The 23,322-nt window shown below is 55.7% G+C and overlaps 1 protein-coding gene across 11 annotated transcripts in view; it reads left to right on the top strand.

The window, feature by feature from the left end:
• The first annotated feature begins 1,440 nt into the window (after window positions 1-1,440).
• Window positions 1,441-23,322, top strand: part of Sema3f (sema domain, immunoglobulin domain (Ig), short basic domain, secreted, (semaphorin) 3F) — a 28,977-nt gene continuing 7,095 nt past the window's right edge. For 5 of the 11 annotated variants that reach the window (XR_871078.3, XR_379758.4, XR_379759.4 and 2 more), the window contains exons 1-7: window positions 1,892-2,498; window positions 6,325-6,485; window positions 19,200-19,360; window positions 19,465-19,527; window positions 19,629-19,748; window positions 20,468-20,560; window positions 22,137-22,230. Coding sequence is in view for 6 of the 11 variants with exons in the window: in XM_017313228.2 (XP_017168717.1) it covers window positions 6,374-6,485; window positions 19,200-19,360; window positions 19,465-19,527; window positions 19,629-19,748; window positions 20,468-20,560; window positions 22,137-22,230 (643 nt within the window). In the remaining 5 variants the exon portion in view is untranslated. Of the gene's footprint in view, window positions 1,593-1,891; window positions 2,499-6,324; window positions 6,486-19,199; window positions 19,361-19,464; window positions 19,528-19,628; window positions 19,749-20,467; window positions 20,561-20,700; window positions 20,787-22,136; window positions 22,267-23,322 lie in introns of those variants that run through there. The other 6 variants (NM_011349.3, XM_017313227.2, NM_001379496.1 and 3 more) reach the window with 6 other exon arrangements.

Here is a 23,322-nt window from a genome sequence, read left to right as displayed (position 1 = left end):
TGATTATAGATGGTTGTAGTTGCTGGGAATCGAACTCAGGACCTCTGGAAGAGAAGCAGCACTCTTTCTTAACCGCTGAGCCACTATCTTCCTAGTCCCTGGGATAGCCATGTAATCACAGTGAGGAGTCAGGGTAGGTCTAAGCGGCCCACCGTGTTGGTGTTGGTGTTGGTGCTGTGATGGCGATGGTAACCACAAAGATGTTCCTGGTGAGGATGAGGGAGGCGATTAGCAGTGATTGACTTGGTTCTGGCACTACACACCGAATACATGTGATGCACATGCCAAGCCTATGCTTTATCACGGAGCAATACCCTTAGCTCTGTCAGCATGCATGCATGTTTTGTTTGTCTGAGCAAACTGGATTTTACTGTATAGCCCTGGCTGGTTTAGAATTTGCCATGTAGACCAAACTGGCCTGGAACTCAGAGAAGGGCTTAGATTAAAAGCTAAAGGCATATGCCAGCTCACCTAGCCTCTTTCGAGAGAGACAGGGTTTCTCTGTGTCGCCCTGACTGTCCTGGAACTCACTTTGTAGACCAGGCTGGCCTCGAACTCAGAAATCCACCTGCCTCTGCCTCCCAAGTGCTGGGATTAAAGGTGTGCGCCACCACCGCCCGGCTTTGTTAATGTTTTGAGTGAAGTATGACATTAGGGAGAAGATCAGATCGGTGCTGTCCCTCACTACAGCAGGTAGACATTTCCTCACCTTAAACAGCCAGGCCCTCTTGGAAGCATAGGAAGTACCCCACTTGTGAGTCAGGTGACCCTCAGTAGTATCCCAGCAGCCCTCTGATACCCACCTAATGCACACAGTCAGCCAGCCAGTGGGTCAGAGGAAGAGTGGCTCTTCTGGGAGTTGTAGCCAGGAAAAGGAGAGGATGGAGGAAGAAGAAAAGAGAAATGGAAAAGGAAGACAGGAGGAAAGAGGGGTAGGAAGGGGAGGAAGAAGACAAATGGAGGACTGAGTGGGGAGAGAGCAGAAGGCAGAGAGAAAGAAAGGAGGAAGACAGAAGAGAAGGGAGAGAAGAGGAGGGAATAGGAGATGGAGGACAGGGAGGAAGCAGAGGACAAAGAGGGCCAAAGCCTCCTGGGACCACAGCAAGAGTGTATGGGGAAGGGCTGAGAAGTGGTTCTGGCTGATGAGGCCATGACCTTGGGGGATGGGCTGCTCAGAGGGACCCTTCCTGGGGTCAGGGGAGGCTCTTGCTCAATTGTTGAGATTTGAAAGCAAGTGCCCTTTTCATAGCAGAGGGGTGGGGGGTATGCCTTGAGTCGTCCTCCTGTCATCTGGGTTCTCTGGAATATGGCACTGTAAAGGGAAAGTCTGTGAGGACCGCTGGCTTGAAATGAGACTTACTGGTGTTTGAGGTGATCACTTGGAGCATTTGGCTAGCTGGACAGAGCTAGTGGCTGGGCTGCACCCACTTGACCTACTCTGGAGGTAGCCATCTGTCGGAAGGTCCAGAAGTGCCAACCGTCCCAAGGGCTGCACCGCCACCTGCTGAGAGGCCTGGGCCATCCCAGGTCCTTCGCCGCTGGGCCGTGGCTGGCAGCAAGTAGGAAGGAGGAACGCGGAAGGGGGCGCGCAGGTGAGTGCTAGCTGGTTGCTCCCCTGCGCTCCAGCCCTTCTCACCAGGGAGTTGAATGCCCGGGTAAACACCAGGCGCGATGTGCGCCGTGTATCCACGGAGAGACAAAGCCAGGGCGGGGCGGGGGCGCCGCCCGCGATGCCAGGGCGGGGGTGCAGGGTGCAGAGCAGTCTCCCCTGGCGCGGGTTGCCCACCGCCTGGGAACCCTGAGCCCTGCCCGCGGACAGGTGGAGCGGGGGCGGGGCGGTGGCCGGGAGGGTCCCGCCCCGGAGGTGGGGCCGGGCGGGCCCGGCGGGGCGGGGCCGTGCTATGCAAATGTCGCCCACGGGCGGCCAATTGCCTGCGCTCCGCGCGCGGCTCCGAGCGTCCCGTCCCGCCAGCGGCCTCGAGACCTGAGCAGCTAGGGAACAAACCGCAGCGGTCCAGGGAGCCCCGAGCGCAGCGTAGAGCCAGGGTACGCTTCGAGGACCCGCGCAGCCCCGCTCGGTCTCCGGGCCCTAGTCAGACAGCCAGGCAAGCGCAGCGCCACCCGGCCGAGCCCAGCGCAGCGCTCTGTAGCCTAGCGCGCGCCACCGCCCGCGCCCCGCACCGGGGAATGCGCCCTCGGCGCGCAGGCCAGGGGGCGCCCGCAGCCCGCCCCGGGGGAGGCGGCCCCGAGCGCCCCTGAGCCTTTCCATGGCCCGGGCTAGGGCCCGGGGCCTCGGCTGCTGACGTGCACGAAGCCAGGGGACCCAGTGAAGCCGAGTCCGCGGTGCGGATCCCGGCTCAGGCTAAGAGACAAGAGGGCGCGGACAGGGCCGTGGCCCGGGGGGGGGGCAGCTAAAGCGGACCGGCCGGACGCGAACCTCTCCGCTGCTGCGGCGGCCACCGCTGCCCGGGCGCCCAGGCCCCGCCGCCGTGGACGAGGTGAGTACGGAGAGAACACGACCTCCCGACCCCACTAGGATCCGCGGCACTGCAACTCCTTAGAAGTGCGCGAGGTCTGGCGAACCGTGGCACACTGTCTGCGGGTACCAGGCGACAGAACTAGGATGTGCTTCATACCTGTCCCGGCGTCCTGAACCTCCCCGGTTCCCGGGCGCTGTAAAGATGTGTGTGTGACTAGGTGATGTGGCCTGCGGGATCACTGGTGTGTGAATTAACTTTTTCCACCCCCGCAAGGTTTTGGGTGGGTACCCTTACCCTCGTTGAGTGGGAGTTCGGATCCTTCTGTTTTAGTCCTCTGCTGACGCCTGCACTCTTTCCCAAACGGCGCGTTTGCACTGCCACAGTGTCTCTAATCTGAAGACCAGGTCAGCCCCAGGGGAAGGTCTAAATTGGAAGCCCCCACGTGGAGGGTCGCCCGGAACCGCAAGACAAGGGGATCTGTTTCCAAATGGGCTTTTCTTTCAGCCATTTGCCGATCTCCTGGCCCCCAGCTGCCTCTCGGTCCTTCTCCGGTTCAGGGGTCTCGGTGTAAGTGAGGTGTTGTTAAGTTGGAAGAGCCTGGGGTCAAGCCCCAGTTTGAACCACGGACCCTAGTGGTGAAGTGGGCAAGGGACCATGGGGGGTGGCGGGTTGTCTAGAGCAGGTGAGGTAAGGAAAGTGTCAAGATGAAGAGTCCTTTGGAACTAAGGCTGGGGTCCCAGCCGGACCTATAACTCCTCATTCTTGAAATAGGTGCATTTTGCCACCAGACCATTAACATCTGGGGAGAGGACAGACTGAAGCCTCCCTGTGTCCACCGTGGAGCTGGGCCAGGTAGAAGGAGTCCTGTTTCCCCGAATTCACTCTTTCTCCAGTACCCGCTACCCTAGTTACAGATAGGGGAAAACTGGGCCCGGGGGTGGGATGGAGCCGGGGCTGCTTCTCCAGCTGCTCAGGGGGTGTGCCTGGACGCAGTGGACTATCTTGTCTGGGCCAAGCAAGAATGCAGTCAGATCTACCCCCACTGTTCCCCCGTAGTTCCAAAGGAGCCAGGCCCGGAAGTAGGAAGGTGGGGGGTTGGAGAGGCCAGAAGCCCAGCCTCAGCCCCCGCTACTCTGCGTACCTTGGGGGTGGGGATGGAGCCTGGCCCAGGTGACCTTGACTGGGAAACCCTGGCCACAAAAGGGGGTTTCGGTCCCAGCAGATCTGCTTCCTGGTCTATGAGGTGTTGGGGGAGGGGGAAGCTAAGGCTCCAGGAAGGAGTCTTGGGGTGTGTGTTGGGGGGGTGTTAGCTGATGAGCTGGTGGGGTGCTGTTAGTAATTTCCTCCGTGTTCCTCCACAGCCCTGTTCTTGCCTTGCCTCCCTTCAATTGAGGCAGTTCTCTGCTAGAGGAGCCAACCTTCCTCTGCTAAGACAGGCTCCCCCTGACACACACATACACGCACATAGACACACGCACTATGAGCTTGGGAGGTCTGGATCAGGCTGGACAATCTGACCACCTGGCCCCCTGTCCCGCCCCCAGGTGCCTCTGGACCCCTTCCTCCGTCCGCCCCTTTCCTGCACCCCTTGCCAGCCCCAGCTCCTCGTTTCTTTGTTCAGGCGCCTCTCCTCCGTCCCTCCCTCTCTCCTCCCTCTCTCCTCCTCCCGCCTGCTGCCTCCCTCCCTTGTTCCCTCCCGCCAGCTTTCTTCTCCTCCTTTTCGGGTTTTTCTCCTGGTGGGCTCCCAGGTGGCGGTGACTGTTCTTCTCCTGTCCACCTACTGGAGCTTGTTCTGACTTGGGGGCTTTAAGGGGACTGGGGTTGAATGGGAGGTATTCAGGGGCTAGCTGAAGGGAAGGGACTGTAGCCGCCCCCTCCCCTCTCTGTCCCTCCTTTCCTCTTCATCCTTCTTTTTCCTCTGTCCTCCAACCCTAGATTCCCAAAGAGGGGCCCTGGATTTGGTCTTGAGGCCCTAACAGACTTCGCCCCACCCCCATTTACTCCTTCAAGGGCCAGAGAATTGTGATGCTCCCTGTAGGAGCCTCATGGGGAAAGGTCCCCTACTTTCTTGGACACCTTGAGTGAGTCCGACACTGGCTTTGGTGACCCTGACCATGTCACTGTGAAAAATGGGTATGGAAGAAAAATGAGGTCATGGGGGTGGATTGTTGACATGAGCCCCCTGATCAAAGCTCTCAGGGACTCAGACCTTCTAGCTTCCTTGAGCCGCACCCCACTAGTAGGTCAAGTTCTTGAGCAAACTCATGCTTGTGAAGGCGTGCGTGGGCATGCAGGTGTGGATGTGTGGATGTAGATACAGGACTGTTCACGGGGGCCTCCTGGTGCACCCTTAGGGTGGATGGAAACTGCTTAGCCCTCTCCCCCTCCTGCCTCCGTGCCGGAGCCTGTCTTGAATTCCGTCGGCACTAGCTTTGTGCCCCCAGCCGATGGGGGAGGGGCCGGGCCTGCTCCTCCCCTCCCCCAGTCAGCCAGCCTCCCCGGGAGAGAGCATCTGGGATGGGGGGATCTTGGAGAAATGAGAGGTGTGCCAGGCACTCTGAGAGCACCGCTGGAGGAGTCGGCTGAAGCTGCACTTCCTGTCTGAGGAACCACCAAGTGGTTTTCCTTGGCCGGAGAGGCAGGGCTCCAGGGCTGGGGGCTGAGTCTGAGGAGGGCACTGGAGTCTAGGAGGCCCAGGTAGAGCCTAGGCCTTGTCTCAGCCCCGAAATCCCTGCTGGGGGAGTAACGAGTCGCATCCTAATGTACACATACCCTGATGTCCTGGAAATAGGTCTGTCATATTGCTTCCCATGGGAAAATGGGATAGACAGGGCAGATCTGGGGCCATGAGGCTGTTATCATTAATGCCCTCACCCCCAGTGCTTTCTGGGTGGGGGGTGGGAGTTGGCGCAGACTTGTATCAGGAGGGAGCAATATGTTACAACAACTGGTGCTGGGCTACGTTTACCCAACAGCCAGCCTGCCTGGGGAGACAATATTTGAAAAACACAGTATTAAAATGTGGACTTGCCAGGGATATGGGTGACTTTGAAGGGAGCAGTACATCTGGCATACACCCTATCACAGATCCTCTGGACATTCTAGCATCCTTTCTGACCCCTGAGCTGGTACTTTTTCATGGAGGAAGTCCTTCTACCTGTCTAACCTGAGTGCTTCCTGCTTCCTGCTTTTTTAGTTAATGTGAGTCCTGTTATTACCTGTCTGTTCCTTTTTGACCGATGGCATCCCTCCTGCTTTGGGCCATCTGTATGTCTCTTTCTTGCTCCCCATCTTCCCATAGTTACCCTCTACTCCAATATTAGGTACAGACTTTCCTTCTCTGGGAGGAGAGCATTTGCTCAAGCAGATCTGGACATGGGAGAGAGCAGCCACTCTGGAGGTTGTGGGCAAAATGTGGAAACTTGCTGTGAGCCACAGAGGGTTCCTGTTGTCTGTTCCAGCAGGGAATTGAGGGGAGGGACAGTAGGGGGTAAAACTTGGCTCTCTAGCTACTCCCCTCAATTCTGCTGCTCCCTGTGGACTTCAGGCTTCTTTGTGACACTTCCCCTGACAAAAGGAGGCAGAAGAATGAATGAATGAGCTTTGTCCTGAGCCGAGGGCTATGAGCATGGAGACTGCAACAGTCTGTTCAGGAAGGGAAACTGAGGCACAAGGGAAGGTAGGCAGGGTGCTGCACTCCCTCAGTCTCAGCCCTTAGGAGGCAAAGACCGAAGGATCATTGTAAGTTCAAGACCAGAAGGTTATACAGTGAGGAGACCCTGTCTCAAAATCAAAGGCTGCATACGGAAATGGCTCACACATTCCAACTTTGCTCTCTTCCCAGGTGTCCACAGAACTGGAGCCTGCTTCCTGGGCCCCAGGCCCCTCCCACGATGCTTGTCACTGCCTTCATCCTCTGGGCTTCCCTGCTGACCGGGGCCTGGCCTGCTACCCCTATCCAGGACCAGCTTCCAGCCACACCTAGAGTCCGACTGTCATTCAAAGGTAAGGGGCTTCTTCGCTCCCCTCTCAAACTGTCCTTCCTCACAGTGCTGGTTTCCCTGCAGAGGGAAGAGGAGAGGTCAGTACACACAGACTGACTGCAGTCGCTTGGGGTTTCCTAGACAGGCACGAGGAGGGAAGCAAGCCTTGCTGGGAAAGGTTGGAGCACTGAGGACTGAGATATTTTGAGAGAGGGTCCTGAGCTGGGCACTGGTTTCTTTGAGTTCTGGGAGATTTGCTGGTGTCAAGGCTGTCTGTGTCCCAGGCAGCTTCTAGGGTAGAGGGTCAGAGACAGCTGGAAGAGCAGGAACATTCTGCTGTGGTATGTGGTACCAGGGCGAGTGTTCCTGTGAGCAGTGGGTGTCCCAAGGTCCCGGAGGAAAGGCACTGTGTTGTGCCTGGAGGATTGTGGGGGAATAGAATCCTTGGTGGGGTCATGGAGGGCATCTACTGCTGTGAAAGGTATTGCCCCCCCCCCCCAGCCCCCACGGAGTACTTTAATAACCCAGTGCCTTTGTGTCTTGCACACCTGGCAGGTGAACACAGTGGGAATCCAGGACCTGTGGCTTATTTGCTAGACACTTCCTCAAAGGGTGTGTGTGTGTGTGTGTGTGTGTGTGTGTGTGTGTGTGTGTGTGTGTGTGTGTGTGTAGAATGCACTGTAGGACTGAAGTGAAGAACAGTGGCCATGCTGGTGTTAGGGATTTAGAGTTCTGTCTTGGCCATCCTCTGGCGAGAGGCAACCTTGGCTAGCCTCCTGCCCTGGGTGGGGCCAGCTCAGCCCAGGCTGGCCAGATTTCCCAGCAGCCATATTGGGTGAAAGGCTGGGCTGACCTTTCCTTCCTCAGGCTTGGCTGAAGCCTGGGCCCCTATCTCAACACCAGGGCCCCTGGCCTCTTCCCACCCCACCCCCACATCTTGATTGGAGGAGGCGGGGAAATGACCTGGTTAACTTTCTCAGTCCTGATGGGCAGACAAGAGTTAAACGGTTCTGGTTCTTAAGGGCCTCCCTTCCCAGGCTTGGGAAGGTGAGATATTTATTCGGCTGATACATCCAACCTTCCCTGGTGGAATTCCTCAAAGCAGATTAATAAATCTTGAAGGGCCCGTTTTCCCCTCTCACCTCCCTGCCTAGGGCCATTAAGTGTCCCCTCCCCCAGCAAGAGAAGGGAGGGGGCTTGAACACCACACCTTGGGACCCTGCTGTGTCTACAGCTTGGGATATTATTTTTATTAACATTCATGCCAGAGAGCACGGACACATAGGGTGGTCCTCTGTGCGCTCCTTTAAAACTTGTTGGACCTCTAGGGAAAACAGGATTTCTTCCTGTTTTCTAGAGAGAGAAACTGAGGCTCAGGCAAGAGCAGGTCCAAGGTCAGGCAGGAGGCAGAGAGGAGGCCAGAAATAGAACCCTGGTGTCCTGGCCCTGCTGGCGCCCACATCGAGTTGGGTCGATTCCCTCTCAATTAGCTCTGAAGCCGACACCCACAGTGACTAAAAGCCCAGCTTCCTGGCAGGCGGCCTACGGTGTTGTTTGCTGTGCCTGTGCAGGCCCAGGGCAGGGCTGGAGGACGCTTGGGGCCACCCCATCCTGGAACCTAGCACCTTTGCCTAGGAGGGTTCATCAGCCAGGGTGACCTCCCTGTTCTCACCTGACTTTATGCCATAGTATTGTGCTTAGATGTGAGCTCAGTCTAGCAGTTACTTGAGCACCTACTGGGCGCTGTACTCTGCCGAGTCCTGGGAACACTGCAGTAAACAAGATGGAGTGTATATAAGGAGACTAACTGAAAACTCGTGTTAGGTGACTCTGCCACAGAACTCCCAGGCTGGCCCCACATGCCCTCTCCCCTTTAAGTTCCTTGGGTTCACAAAAACTGGTTGTCAGTGAGGAAAAATGTTTGTGGGGTGCGAGTAGAGACTGACTCAGAGATGGGGGTTTCACAGCTGGCTTAGGGCTGGAAAGAAGTGAGGGACTTCCCTTCTGGTGTGCACATACGAGGTTCATAGAGACTTGCTCTCAGGAAGAAGGACTGCTGGTACCGTGGGCTCCAGGACTCTTTCTTTTCCCTGCTTAGATGGATATAACAGCCGGAAGGCAAATTTGGGTGAAAAAGCCAGCCTTGGGTGTTACAGTGGAAGGTGCCACCTTGTGCTGGGTTTAGCTAAACTCTCCTAGGCAGAGGTGCTGGTGTGAGGGGCCACACTGCTCAGGGAAGATAAAAGAACAAAGACAGGAATCAGACCAGATTCCAGCTTGCAGCCCACCCATCCGCCCAGGCACCCTAGATCTAGAGCCAGGAGGGCATGAGAGCCAAGGGTTCATTCAGTTGGAGAGGTTTCTGTGGTCCATCTCCTGGGCTTCCATTAGCAGCACAGAGAATGCCAGGCACAAACAAGGAGCCAAGTAGGACCAACTTCCAGGGCACCAGATGTGCCTTTTCCTCCTGCTTCTGGGTGCCTGCTGGGATCCTAGACAGTAAGCCACCTCCACCACCCCCCACCCCTGATGGTGCCTGCAGTCCCTTTTGCCCAGAATCACAAGCCAAGTTAGGATAGAAAAGCTTTTCCTTCCCTGCCCTGGGCCACTCTAAGTCCAGAAGGACGCCACCACCCTCACAGCAGCAGGGAGGTGCCAGGCCCTGCCAGGGCCTTTGTTCAGTGCAAGGAATGTTTACTTTTTGCCAGGAAGCCCCCACCCCCATGCCACTGCTGCCTGGATTGGCTTAGGCCAGGATTTAGGGCTGAGCAATGGTTGATGGGAGTGAGGGACCTTGTGGTGACGTGACACAGCTGGGCTGTTAGGGAAACTGAGGTGTAGGAATCAGGAGAGGGAGCCAGTGGTCACCGTGTGAAGGGACATCAGGACCGAGACAAAGAACAGAAAGGCCCAAAAACCGCTGTGGAGCTGGGCTCTGACCTCAAGTGCACCTGGCTCCTCCGTAGGGAAGATCGCTCTGCTCATGGGGTGGGGGCAGCGGGGTGGGGCTGGGTGGCTGCCCACTCACTTCATTTGGCATCATCAGGGGACCCGATTGCTGTATCTTGTTGGGATTGAGGAAGCTAGAGGTCAGGGGTGGTCACAAGTCATCTACTTCACTTGGAGGCTGGGGAAGGTGAGTATAGGCCGAGGTGTAAGGGAGAAGGGTGGGGCTGGAAAGCTGGAGTATCGACCTGGCCCTAAGGGTTCCCCGAGTCTCCAAACTTTGAGTAGCTTCTAATTGTAGAGAAATGAGGAGGAAGAGGAGGAGGAGGAGGAGGAGGAGGAGGAGGAGGAGGAGGAGGAGGAGGAAGAAGTGGTTCAGGAGCTGAGGCCGTGGTGACATCTGAAAGTTGGGCAGGGGTCAGGTGGCTTTGACACCTACAGCGGGTTTGGAGCTCTTAAACTCCTGAGGGATGGACGTTCCAGGGTGAGCCGGGATGACAGTTGACTTTGGAGGAAATGGAGGCCAGCTTTGTGTAATGATGTCAGGAGGTTCAGCTGGAGGCCAGGAGCCTCTGCCTGTAACTCAGACCCTTCTCAAGCTTCGGATGGGGCACACTGGTCGGGCCTTCCGAAGCCCAGGCCTTGTCTCAGGCTCTGGCATGCCGCCCACCCCGCCCTGCTGGCTCCGGCTTCCCTTGGCACTGAGCGAGGAGCTGGTGCATGCTCGAGGAGTAAATCATGTTCCCTGGCAGCCCTCACGGCTTCGTAATCGTAAAGAATTTAAAGAGAAACTGCCAAGATAGAGATCTCACCCGAGCCCCTAAAGGCATCTTTTACCCTGTGGCTTGGGAGGCAGCAAACCCCAAAGTAGGTTCTTGGCTGCTTAACCTGCATGTGTGCACACACCTTTCACCCCTCCCATTCTCCAGAGCTTAGAAGATGGCTTCCTGGTTCCTGATTACTAGGGGGCCCGAGTGCCTCCTTCATTTAGAGAGTATCATACGGATGTGGTCAAACTCCAAACCTACCCCTGGTGGCTGTGTGAATTCCATAATGTGGCTTAGGCTCTCTGAGCCCCGGTTTCCCCTTCATAAGGTGGAAATGGTGGTAGCACCCTGAAAACAGCCTCAACTGTAGGACATGCAGGCCCTGGATTTGAGATCCTTCTGTCTCAGCGTCTGGGGTGTCTGGGATTAGAGGCCTGTGCTGCCAGCCCATCCAGAGAGCTATCTTGTTTGCATTGTGGTTATCAATACACCTTGAACAGCAAACTTGCCTGTCCCCACTGCCTTCTGGAAAATGGGGCTGGGAATAGTTCTGACTTCATTGTGGTGGATTATGTGGCTACTGTCCCTGGCAGAGAAGAAAGGCACAGTGACCAGGATGGTGGCTGACAGGTGAGGGTTGATGGGGCCATGCCCCAAGGGCTCCTCACCTTCCCAGAATTCAGACTTTTGGTTAGGGAGATGGTGGCTGGGAAGGACCTGCTGGGGTAGAGGGGTCGAGAGGGAGAGAATTCCTACCAGGGGCGGGAGGAGGGCAGGCAGCCCTCATGGGTGAGATGGTGCTTCAAACAGAGGAATAAGGGATGGAAAGGAAAGAGTTGGGGCAGAGGGGGGTGGGGGGCGTTTGCAGCACCCAGCACCCCATGGCTTTTAGTTCTGTTGCTTGTAGCAGGGTCCTAAGTATAAGTGGTGGGGGAACTTCATGGTAGATAGACTGGAGGGAAGCAGGTGTCCTGAGGTGCTGGCCTCCCGGTGACATGGGCGCCCCGAGCCTGGCCTGAGCACCTGGGCACCTGCAGTGACATTCACCCCTGACTCCACGGAATGGGTACTGCTCTGGCTTCTGCAGCTTGTCTAAGGGTGGCCAGCCCCAGGCTGCTCAAAGGGGCCAGCGAGAAGGTCTGTTGGCCTGGCCCAGTGCTATCCTGGGAATCTGAGCCCTGCCTCAAGGGAGCCCTTGGAGAAGTGGAGAGAATTCCTGCTGCATTTTTCTTAGAAATAGCAGGAGGGCCTCTGCCAGAGACTTGGATGCCAGAAGGCTACAGCCTGAATCCGAAGCCCAACTCACGTGGGTGCCTGAGCTTGGCAGGGCCCGTAGCTCCCACTCAGGCTGCTCAAGCCCCAGGAGAGAATGGATGCCTTCTGGGCTCCAGACCCTGACCTGTGGTCCTGACCTAGCAAAGAACAGAGCCTGGGCACTGGCTACTGGTCTGGGATCCAGAGGACCCGTCTAGGGTTGGGCTCAGCTAGGCCCACTGGAGTACACGCCAATCTGCTTGCCAGCACCGGCAGTCTAGGGCTGGCTCTACACAGGCAGGGACAGACACAGCATCAGTGCCTGCCTCTCCAGGGACCAGGAATGCTGGGAGTTTGGAGAACTCAGTTCTAGCAGCTCCTTCCTCCCACCGTCCCCCCTTTCCTAACTGCCACCTTGCTGTGACTTTTCTACTCTGACCCCATCTTTCCTCTTAAGTCTCCATAGCTAGCCAAGAACCAAATTTCTTCTCACTTGGGACTTGGTTCTGCTCCCTCGGTTCCCTCTAGGGGCCAAGTCCTAGGGGTGGTATACAACAGGCAGCTAGAATCTGGGGATTTGTGGGTTTCTGAAGCAGTCAGAGACTAGGTGGGTGGCACTCTAGGGGGCTGCAACAGAGCTGCTGTGATTTTTAACCCGTTCCTGACCTAGTGCCACCGCAACCTCTAAGACTGGCCCTGAGCATCTTTGTCTTCTGTTCTCTGTCTCAGTTTTCCCCCCCGTAAGAATGTGAAGGGGTGGGGGCTGAGACTGGGGCATCCTGTAAGGGTGATGGGAAGGGGCTGCAAGACTATGGGGAATCTGAGGATAGCAGAGATGAAGGCTAGGCCTAGGGCAGGGGGAAGGGTCTTGACACCCACCAGCCTGTCGTCCCATCCTGGCCTGTCTGTCTGGGTGATTTATAGCAGTAAATGAGCCATGCAGAGTTTGTTGTCTTTTGCAGTCGTGGGGGAGGAGGAGGAGGAGGTGGCGGTGGTGGAAGAAGGAGTGAGAGGTTTCCGGGCCAGGTCTGGAATGTGGGAGGAGGGGTGAGTCCCTGGGGCCTTTGGAACTGGAGGCCTCTGAAGACCGGCTTACTCTTTCTACCTGAGAAATGGAAGAGTGGCCCTCGTTACTCCTCTCCCATTTCTTGAGGATTCTGAAAATCCGTGATTGCCTGGCCCTAGTTACCCTACCCTGGTCACCTTCTCCCATCCCCTGCAAAAGGGCAACTAGGGACCACGCTGCTTCTTCAAGCCTAGTCAGGACTATGACTTCCGCCTACGTGACATCCCCGAGTGTGTTTACCCACGGCACCTGTGCATGGGAAGGGTCCTGATAGGACCTCCTGGCCTTCTGTCCAACAGTCCAGACCTAGAATCGTCAGATATCACAGGGCCATGGGAAAGACAGAGGCGAGGGGGCATCTGGGAGCTCTCTTCTGCTGAGATGGAGGGAGGGTCAGCAGTAACTGGACATCCTTAGTACACGGTGTGGCTCTCTGGTTCTGCGCTTGTGGGTGTTTGAGTGGATGTTGTGACCTTGCTGCGCCTCCCCTCTGGCTCTTCCTGGATTCAAGATGAGCTGGCTCCTGGTCTCTTGTCTGCCCTCTCCTGGGCGGAGCAGGTGGGCAGTGGGGCAGAACGGCCGGGCCGTGGGAATAGCACGTCTGGGTCTGCTGGCCCCAGCCCCCAACCCTGGCCCCTGAAATGGGACGGAAGAGTGGAGGAGCCTTAGTCCATCTGGGCGGCTCATACTTGATGTTTACTGAACTGCTGGGATGTTTACAGTAGCCCTTAAGAAGCGCCCTCTTGTTCTAGAGGATTTCCCATCTGGAGGGTCCCACCAGGGGCTCTTCCTACCTCTCTACCTCCCTGCTCCTGTAGGATAGAAGGGCAGAGGGTGTGGGCACCTGGAGCGGTGTCGCTCAGGAGTAGGTTTCCTGAAAGTGGCAGCTGTAAGTGGTGAAATACGGTAACTGGGTTCCCAGTTCAGACATTTAAATTAAATTCAATCAGAGTGGTTATTGAATATAAACACGCGGAGTCATTTACATGTTAATTATGTTGAACGGACTATGAGGCCATAATTAGTTGCTAATTGGGTGAGAGCGGTTGTAATTGGTTTTGTTGGCACCGACCTGGCTCACCTGCCTGGTGGGGGGGCGGTGCCTAGGAATCCTGGGAAGGCTCCTAGCTCTTAGTCTCAGTGCCTGGTGAGGTTTGGGATGGTCTACTCCCCAAGGACTCGCAACTTAACACTAAGTCAAAGGCGATCAGCAGCGAGGCCTTCCCTTGCCCAGCCCCAAGTGATTTATATCCAGAGTGCCCTCAGCGGCAACAGCACATAGCATTGTTGCTGATGGGCACAGAGTTGACCTGGTCAGTGGGTGAAGTCTTGACCCACTGGGTATGGGTGGGGTAGATATGCTGAGCTTGGGGGTGGGACATACTAAGGCTTCTGGGATGCCCTGCCCCCTACTCAGCCTGGCTGGGGCTCTCAGGCTTGTAGAGCTGTGGCCAGAGACTGAGGCCTTCCGGCTGGCCAGCCGGCCGCTCATTAAAAGAGGATTAGGCTGGGAGCCAGGGGGCCAGGCCAGCCCCTGGGCCTTCCTCTGGGGCCCCTCATAGCTTTGGAGGAGGGAAAGATGCTAAGGGTGACCCTTCCCTAGAGTCCATGAGAGTGTTGGGTGGGGATTGCCTGGGCTCTGCCACACATGTGACTGCCACTGTTAATATATGTATATAGATATATAACTTAATAACATTTTATATGTTCATATATATGTGTGTATACACACACACACACACATGCACACACACATAATCTTCATTTTTCTGTCCTCGGGTCAGGAGGCCTGTCTTCCTGGTGGATGATGCACTAACAAAGATCTAGACTGGCAGCCCCTTCACACCTAATCCCATTTCTCTTCAGCTCAGGAGTTAGGACTGCCACTCGCCCACAGGAGGTCAGAGGTCAGGGCTAGGGTACAGGGACCTGTCTATCACTCCCTCATCCCCAGCCCTTTTAGGGGAGGTCACGCTGTCAGTCAGAGCCCACTGCTTTGTGGATCTGTAACCAAGGGGGCGGGTCACCCACCTCTGGTCCTAGATTCCTCTCTTTGCAACAGCCACTGCCTCACTGGTAGCAGGTCTGGTGTCCTAGAGACAGGCAGCAGGGGGTGAGGCCCTCCCATTTAGGGGTCTCTGGTGAGGGCTGTGGACACGCCCACTGGCTCCTTTAAAGCAAGGCATCAGCCATTGCTTCCCACAGATGAGGAAGCAGAGACCCCCCCCCCAGGGTCAAGCCTCAAATGCAGTGGGATTGTTCCTGCCCCTGGGACCTTGGCCAGGCCACTCTGGGCCAGGACAGAATGTCTAACAGCCATGGGAGAGGTCTGGAAGCTGGGAAAGGCTACGGAAACGAGTGTCTGATGCCAGAAAAGGCTCTTCCTTCCCATGACGGGAAAATCCTTCCCGGATACCACCCCACCCAACCTGTGCCCAGCTTGGGTGAGAGCAGGGGTGTGGGGCTCTCCCCAGGAAGCAGCACCCAGGCCCCCACCCTCCCCTGACAAGCTCAAAAACCTATCTATTCAGGCTTGAGCCCGGCTGTCACACACTGAGCAGAAGTCAGCCCTGGTCTGAAGGTATGACCAAGCTGGGTCTGAATCAGGACATGTGGACTGATACCGTCTCAGGCCCCTGGAACTTTTTGGTTAAAGTCCCTTGAAGGCAGTGGTTCTCAACCTTCTTAGTTGCCACCCCTTAGTATATATAGCTCCTCGTGTCGGGGTGACCCTTAGCCATAAAATTATTTTTGTTGCTACTTCATAACTAATTTTGCCATGGTTATAGACCATCACTTAAACATCTGACATGCAGATGGTATTAGGCGACTCCTGTGAAAGGGTCATTCAGCCCACGGATTGAGAACCTATGCTTTCAGAGTACTGGGCCCAGAAGGATCGAAGGCAGTAGTATCTGCTGATCCTGCAGGTGCCAGCTATGGATTCCTGCTTCAGCTCCCCTTCCACTTTGAACCAGGCTTCTTGGGAGGTGGGTAAAAGCCTCCAGATCCTTTGCCCCGCGGTACACAGGTTAGGGCAGGTCAGGCAGCTAGTTCTACTTCCTAATTTTGAGCAGCACTGTCTTCCTGTCTGCAGCTAGGGATGTGGGACAGTCATGGGGCTTTTGATTTGCATTTTCTCGGGACATCTAGCATGAGTGGTATTAGCACTCCAGCTGTGAGTTAGCAAGGCTAGACCCTGACACGTGGCTCTCTCTAGACCCTGGAGGGAGAACTACCCAGCTCTGCCTTCGCTTATGTAGGCTGCCTCTGATGAATTCAGTTAGCTGTGCTTCTGTGGATGTCGGCTTGAGTCAACAGGATGCCTCTTCCGCCCCTGTAGCCCTCTCCGCCTGTCTCCCCAGCCTTAGGAAGTGGGGTAGCAGGGATGTGTGTGACTGCATGTTCTTCAGGTGATGCTGACAGCTGGAAGGAAGCCTGTTTCCTCAGGAAAAGACCTGGGAGCCCCAACCCGTTCTCCGGCCCCCCCCCTCAAGACAGGGAAGGCCAGAGGAGTGACAGCTCTCAGGCTCTACCAGGCCCACCTTGAATGTCAGATTTAGGCAGCTTGTGAAATGCTCTGGACTGTAAAAGGAGGCCCAGAGAGCCAGGATACTTCAGCCCAGAGTGGAAGTGGAACCATAGCCAAGGTTCCTGACCTCCCTTCCCCACCTCTTCTCCAGCCTGCCTTGCCTCCCGGGGGCTCCCCTCCTCCTCCTCCTCCTCACCATTTCCACAGCAACTAAAGCATCATGTCCTGTGACACCAGAGTGTCCCATAATACCAGAGCCATTGACGCCATATCCCGAAGCCATTTAGAGGAGTCCCCAGGGTTCTGAATCAAGTGTCTCAATGATGGAGGACGCGTCATCTTCCGGCTCTCCGTCCCCCGGCAGGCAGTCCCTATCACCAGGACTGACTTCCATGGGCTCCCCATCTTTATGCAGTCTGCCTGTCACTTCCCTTCTCTGTACCCCAACTTCCTCACCTGTGAACTGGATGTAAGCACAAAGCTCTGAGGAGAGTGGGTACAAGGCTGAGCGGCACCCTCTACCTAGGGACAGACTGGAGGACATACAGAAGCCATGTATGTTGGATCAAGGAGAGACTCCGGTCCCCTTTCTAGAACTCCCCTTCCTTCTCTGCTCAGTGATGTCTCTCTTGTCTTTCTCACAGGGAGCTGGGGTCCTAGTTTGGACTTGGATCTTGGGTCCTGGCAGTCATGGTGCAGCATGAGGTGGGGTCTAGACTATGGGGTCAAGAGTGGATAGGGATATGTGAGCTCAAGGCTTTGGGTTTATGGCTGTGTGGCTGTCAGGGGACTAGCTCTCTGAATCTTCCCCTACCCACTCCTCAGATGGAGTCCACTTAATCTTCTGCCCTCCTTTCTTCCATTGTCCCTGAAGTGCCCCCCAGCGTAGCAGAATGAATAAGGGCACAACCAAGGCCATGCCCCCAGCCAGGATATAAATAACCCCTGGCAGGCTATCCCAGCCTGGGGGGGCTCCACTGGCAGCCCCACTTCCTCTCTGGCCACTTCCCAGCCGTGGGGGTGGGGGAGTGTTTACTTTCCTGTTGTCACTATGACTGGGTGGCCAGGCAGGAGACTCCAAGTGACCCAACAACAGGTGCAGGACAGGTGCCCAGGCTGCCCTGCCCAGGACTTCAGAGGCACCGCCGGACAGGCGGGCAAGGCCATAGCCAGGCAGGGATTGGCCCTTTGATCTTTTGGCGTCCCTGCGTCCCTCTGTCCCAGTGGCTGGCCAAGGTCATCACCTATATTCTCTTGTTGCTACCTAATCAGGTCTGAGCAGGGCAAGGCTTCTCTTTGCACTGCAGCTCCACACAGTAATGCCCTGAACCAGACCCTGGGTTGACCGTCAGATCATCTGCCATAACCCACTCATCCCATCTTCCCACCCCCAACCTGCCCACCCTCTTAAAGATTGATTTATTTATTATATGTAAGTATACTAGCTGTCTTCAGATGTACCAGAAGAGAGCATCAGATCTCATTACAGATGTGGTTGCTGGGATTTAAACTCGACCTCCAGAAGAGCAGTCTGTGCTCTTAACCACTGAACCATCTCTCCAGCCCCCCTTTTAAAGATTATTTATTTATTTATTTATTTATTACATGTAAGTACACTGTAACTGTTTTCAGACACACCAGAAGAGGGCATCAGCTCTCATTAAAGATGCTTGTGAGCCACCATGTGGTTGCTAGGATTTGAACTCAGAACCTTCAGAAGAACAGTCAGTGCTCTTAACCTCTGAACTGGGATTAAAGATGAGTAGCACCAGCCAGGCATGGTGGCGCACTCCTTTAATTTCAGCACTTGGGAGGCAGGGGCAGGAGGATTTCTGAGTTCTACAGAGTGAGTTCCAGGACAGCCAGGGCTACACAGAGAAACCTTGTCTTGAAAAACCAAAAATAAAAAATAAAAATAAATAAATAAAAGATGCGTAGCATCACCAGCCTGCTGGCCTCAGACAGTGTCTCTAGCTTATCCTAGGGTCTCTACACACCAGTTGGAATCAGAGCCAGGCCAATCAGGGACAGCCACCTGCTGCTGCCACCTTCCTGCTAAGTTCAGAGCTCTGATCTCAGCTGTTCTCTCCCCAGGTGCCTAGTCTGCCCCTCCATTGTCCCATCTGTGAAGCTGGGTGCCAGCTGTGGGATCAGGCAGAGGGTACATATGCTCCAGTGGTACCTCATCTGTCGCAGGACACATTTGCATATCTGCTCCATGCATGATGTGCATATATGTGCGCTTTTGTATGTTGCCACCAAAGCCCCCTCTGCTGGTGAATATTCATGACCCTCAATCATGGTTTTCTCTCTCTTGAGCTAAAAATAGCTGGGGGCCGTCAAGGGACAGACTTGTCAAGTGAACCCTTTGGGTCCCCAAAGACAGGTTCACAAGCTTCCAGGAGTCCTGGCCTGTTGTTGGCTGTGCCACTGGCCTGTTGTTGGCTAAGCTACCCATCATTCACCCCAGGAAACTTTGTCTTAGTGTGCCGAGGGAGCTAAGGCCACTGCTGCAGACAAGCAAAGAGAAAGCAGAAGACCCAGTTGCAATGTCTTCAGCCCTTGTCATGTGCTCCTAAAGCATTGCTGGGAGGAGCCTCCTTCCCTCCATGACCCCCCACCGTTAGCAACCTTGTAGGGTCTGATGGGCCTGAGTTCTGTAGGGTATTAGGGCTCCTTTGGAGCTTTTTGGTATCTGGCTAGCCTATTTCAGGTCCAGTAGGGATCTTGCAGTGTGATGGCTGTGTCCCCTGCATGGTGGTCAGCTAGGGTGAGGGCAGGGTATCTGGGCTCTGTGCCAGCGTCTGTAGCATCTTCCACCCCAACACCACTCCCATCTGCTCGTTAACCCTTTCGGCCCCACCCTGAGTGGAAGCCTCTGCCCCCACCTGAGCAGGCTCTTTGATGCCATCGCACACCCTGGGTTACACCCACGGCCCTTTCATTGGGATTAGCTTGGGCTGCCTGTGAATCAGGGTGTAGCTTTGGGTGTGGCCCCTTCTCTGGCTTGTCTACATGTCCCACTTTCTCCTCCATGGACTGGCAGCAACTGTAGAGGGAGCTAAGAGGGCCCTGGGGAAGGAATGGGAAGTTTAGGACAGCCGCGGCCTCAGTGTCTCTCTTTCAGGGGGAATGTGTCCCTCTCATTGGTGCCCTGCTTCTCATCCACAGAACTTAAGGCCACCGGTACCGCCCACTTCTTCAACTTTCTGCTCAACACTACAGACTACAGAATCCTGCTCAAGGATGAGGACCATGACCGCATGTATGTGGGCAGCAAGGACTACGTGCTGTCCCTGGACCTGCATGACATCAACCGAGAGCCCCTTATTGTAAGGGCTGGCCCGGAAATGGGACGAGGCAGGGTGAAGGGCGTGGAGCCCAGGGTCAGGGTCCTGGCCAGCAGGCTGCATCCTCTAACCTTCATCTTTGGCAGATCCATTGGGCAGCCTCCCCGCAGCGCATTGAGGAGTGCATACTGTCAGGCAAGGATGGCAATGTGAGTGCAGTGGGGTCCACCGAGGGTGAGGCCGTGATCTCAGAGATGGACAGACATGGGCAGTTGTCTGGGCATCCACACAGCTTTCTGTCTGGCCACAGGGAGAGTGTGGTAACTTCGTCCGGCTCATCCAGCCTTGGAACCGAACACACCTGTATGTGTGTGGGACCGGTGCCTACAACCCCATGTGCACCTATGTGAACCGTGGCCGTCGCGCACAGGTAAGCTCCTGCCAACCCTAGCTCTGTGCTGTCCCCCTCTGGTGGCTGTGTTCCAAGGTCCTGATGGGAGGATGGGCTTAAGCCCCATCCTTAACCCTTCCAGGCCCCATGGCCTTGGGTGAGTAAGTTGTTCAGCTCTCTGAGCCTCGATTTTTCTCACCTGGAAATTGGGTTCACAGTTCCTTTCGAACAGGTCGATGTGAGGAAGAGGCAGTGAGTTAGTGCTCTCCAGCTAACGCTGTGCCTGGCGCATTAGTAAGCATTTGCCCTGCACGGGGCAACCGTTCTCTTGGCCATGTCTATGGAGCTGCCGAGTCGGAGGGCCTTGGTGGCGTCTTCGGTATTCCAGGAGGCTGGAAGCCTGAGCCAGCTTCCACCCTCTGGCCCCAGGGGAGAGCTGCCTTCTCCCCCAGCTCCGCTCCACCCTGCCTGCTTCTGCCCTTTTCCATTTCCATGTGGGCATGGATGTGAGTTGATGTGACCTCGTAGGGCATGCGTGAGAGCGACTGAACATACGGGGCACATGGTGTGCAGGCGTGAGCCAATCCTGTGTGTATGTGTGTGTACACATGCATATCTGTTCTCTGGGGGCCCATGTGTTCACGTGTGTTCCTGGCCTGTGTGGTATGAGAGGCTGGCAGCCCAGGCCCGCTCCCCCAGCCCCTGCCACCCCCAGCTCTAACATCTATCGCCCCCAGCTCTAACATCTATCTTCCCAGGCCCTACCGTGGACCCAGATGCAGGTGGTCAGAGGCCGAGGCAGCAGGGCCACCGATGGTGCCGACCGCCCGACGCCCACAGCCCCACGCCAGGTGGGCCTCCTCCTTCTAGTCTCTCGCCAAGCTAAACGACCTCTGAGCTCAGTTTACCCTGGGCCTGGCCCCAGGGCCAGCCCCCCAATGTCTCCCTATACCCTCATGCCCCCACCCCACTCCCACCCCTTCCCCTGCAGTGCCCTCAGGTTCTGAAAGCAGCTCCAGCTGGACTCTTGTCAGCCTCAGTGGGACCCCTGCAGGCAAGGAATCCTGAAGCCACCAGGTGGGGAAGACAGGAGTCCTGGGGTCAGTCATGCCTCAGCCCTGAGAAATGTGTGGAGACGCACATGACCACATAGCAACCTGTGCCTGAGCATATTCACAGTGGGTCTGGCACAGGACTCCTCCGTGTCTGTTCCCATGCCTTCCATGGGGCATGTATGTAGATACAGGTGTCCTGCCCATTCTCATATGTGGGATCTCCTTCAAGGTAGTGTGTCTGACAGTTAGTCTAGCCTGGGGGTCTGGGCTGGGGAAGGCAACCTGGGGCTGGGCAGGGGCGGGCAGGGGGGCAGAGGCTGCCGGTGAGTGACAGCATGTGAGTATGTGTGAGAATATATATTTGTGCATGACTCTGTGTGTGTGTGTGTATGTGTGTGTGTGTGTGTGTGTGTGTGTGTGTGTTTATCTGTCTGATGGGGAGTGTTGAACATCTCAGGCTATCTAGATTCTGTGTGTGTGAGTTTGGGATGAACAGTGGCTTAGGTGTGCCAGTTTGTTGTGTGCCGATCTGTGTGCAGCTCGTGTGTGTACAGGAAGTAACGTGAGCAGAGTGTAGCTGAAAGCAGACCTGTGCGTGCCTTCCCGTCACCATCCTGCCGCCTGCTGCCACTTCCTCTGTGCGTCTCTCCTCTTCCCTCTCCCTCCCTCTTCCCTGCCTTTCCCACCAGGCCTGTGAGCTCATCCTGGTCCCAGGGACTTCGCAGGCCTTCCTCCTAGCATCTTCCAGGGTGAAATGGGCAGTGTGGGGTTGGATGATGGTTAACTTTGTGAATTCCACGTGGTCTCAGCTGGATTCCCCCAACTTGGCTCTCTGGGGAGATGTGGAGGGATAGAAAATCCATGACCTCTTGGTCCATCCTGAGGTCCACAGGTAGAGCAAAAACCTGGAGACAGCCTTGGAGCTCCCTGGTTGGACCTGAAAGTAGGACAGGACCCCAGGTCCTTGAACTGTGGCTCCTGCCCTACCCAGGTCTGCAGCCCCTCCCTGGCCTAAGATAAACAGCTGTAGCTCAAACTATCCAGCCTCTGTAGTCCCAGGGGTTTGTTGGCATCTTCTGGGCTAGTTGGCACAAAAGTACTTTAGCCCTATAAGCCCACCACCAGTGGTCCTGAAGACCTGGACCTCTGAGAGTTGATTCTTAGGTCTTACCTGAGGCATAGAATCAGAGAGTAACCCCCTTGGAAATACCATGGGCTTGCCCTAGGAGACCTGGCAAGGACCCTGGGAGTGGGGTATGGTGGGTGGACTTTGGGTGGCCCTTGGGGCTCATTCTTGCCCTAGGAACCTTATGAAACTTATCCTTGTCTGTGGGACTGGCCTGGGTGTGCTGAGCCCCTTTCTGCCCTGCAGGATTACATCTTCTACCTGGAGCCTGAGAAACTGGAGTCAGGAAAAGGCAAATGTCCCTATGACCCCAAGCTGGACACAGCCTCAGCCCTCATCAGTGAGTGACCCCACTCCACCAGGGTCTATGGTCTCAGTACGTAGCCTTTGCCACTAGAATGAGGGGGGTTACCAGTACTTTAGGTCAGAGACCACGACCGTGTCTCATTAGCCCCCAGTGGGGACTTGCCTAGAGAGGGTTAGGATACAGCACAATCCCTGGTATGTGCTGAGAAGCAGAGACTAGGTGTGTAATCCTCTACCCAACCCTCTTTGGATGGGACAGTAGGGGGCCAGGTCTTCCCCTGGGATACCAAGTGTGCTCTTTGCAAAGCCTAGAACCCTCCAAGCCTGAGGTTGCCTAGAAGAGAAATAAAGCTGGGTCTGTGCTAAGTAAGAGTAAGGTAAGGGTTCCATAGCTCCTTCCTGTGTCAAGGAGACTGGAAGAGGCTCACGTAGAACCAGAGAGCACTCTGGGCATGTTTCGAGCAGGTGTCTGGGTGAGTTGGGGGCTGTTCTCAAGGTAGTGTCCTATTGGAGACTCAGAGCAGCTGCTGCACCTGTCTGCAGGTTGGGAAACTCACCCCCGGTCTGGCACTGTGCCTGCTTTCTGACGTCTGTCCCCAGGGTGTCTCATCGGGCAGCTGCAGGGTGCTGTGTCACCTGCAGACCTGGTTAGGCCAAGGGTTTTCAGGGGTGTGGGGTGCCGACGTTTTCTCTTTGGTGAATGAAAAGGGTCTGGCCTGATAACAGTTCAGACCAGGGGGTATAAGTGGGGGAAAGGTCAGACCCATTACCTGCAGAATCTCAGAGGGAAGAAGGGACGTCCTGGAGCCAGCTCAGCAGTTAAATTCTCAGGAATTCCCTGATCCAGTTATTAAACGCAGCTATTACTGAAAATTCAATTATCAAGGCTCATAACTAAATAAATTGTATTAAGCCAGAAGCACCGGCAACAAAATGTAATAAATGCTCAAAAGGTGTTACTTCCTAATTGTTTGACTACATCTCTACATTGTAATCTTTTGAGGCTACGTCCGCCTGTTGTGATTGGTGGGGCAGAAATCCTGTAGGATGGCATTGGCATGTCTTTCCCAACTCTGAGTGCAGTGACCTCAGGTTATCAGCTTGAGTTAAGCTGGGATGGAAGGAT

This window comes from Mus musculus, chromosome 9, assembly GCF_000001635.26.
Source record: "Mus musculus strain C57BL/6J chromosome 9, GRCm38.p6 C57BL/6J".
Classification (NCBI taxonomy): Eukaryota; Metazoa; Chordata; class Mammalia; order Rodentia; family Muridae; genus Mus; species Mus musculus.
This window is presented reverse-complemented; position numbering and strand designations above follow the sequence as displayed.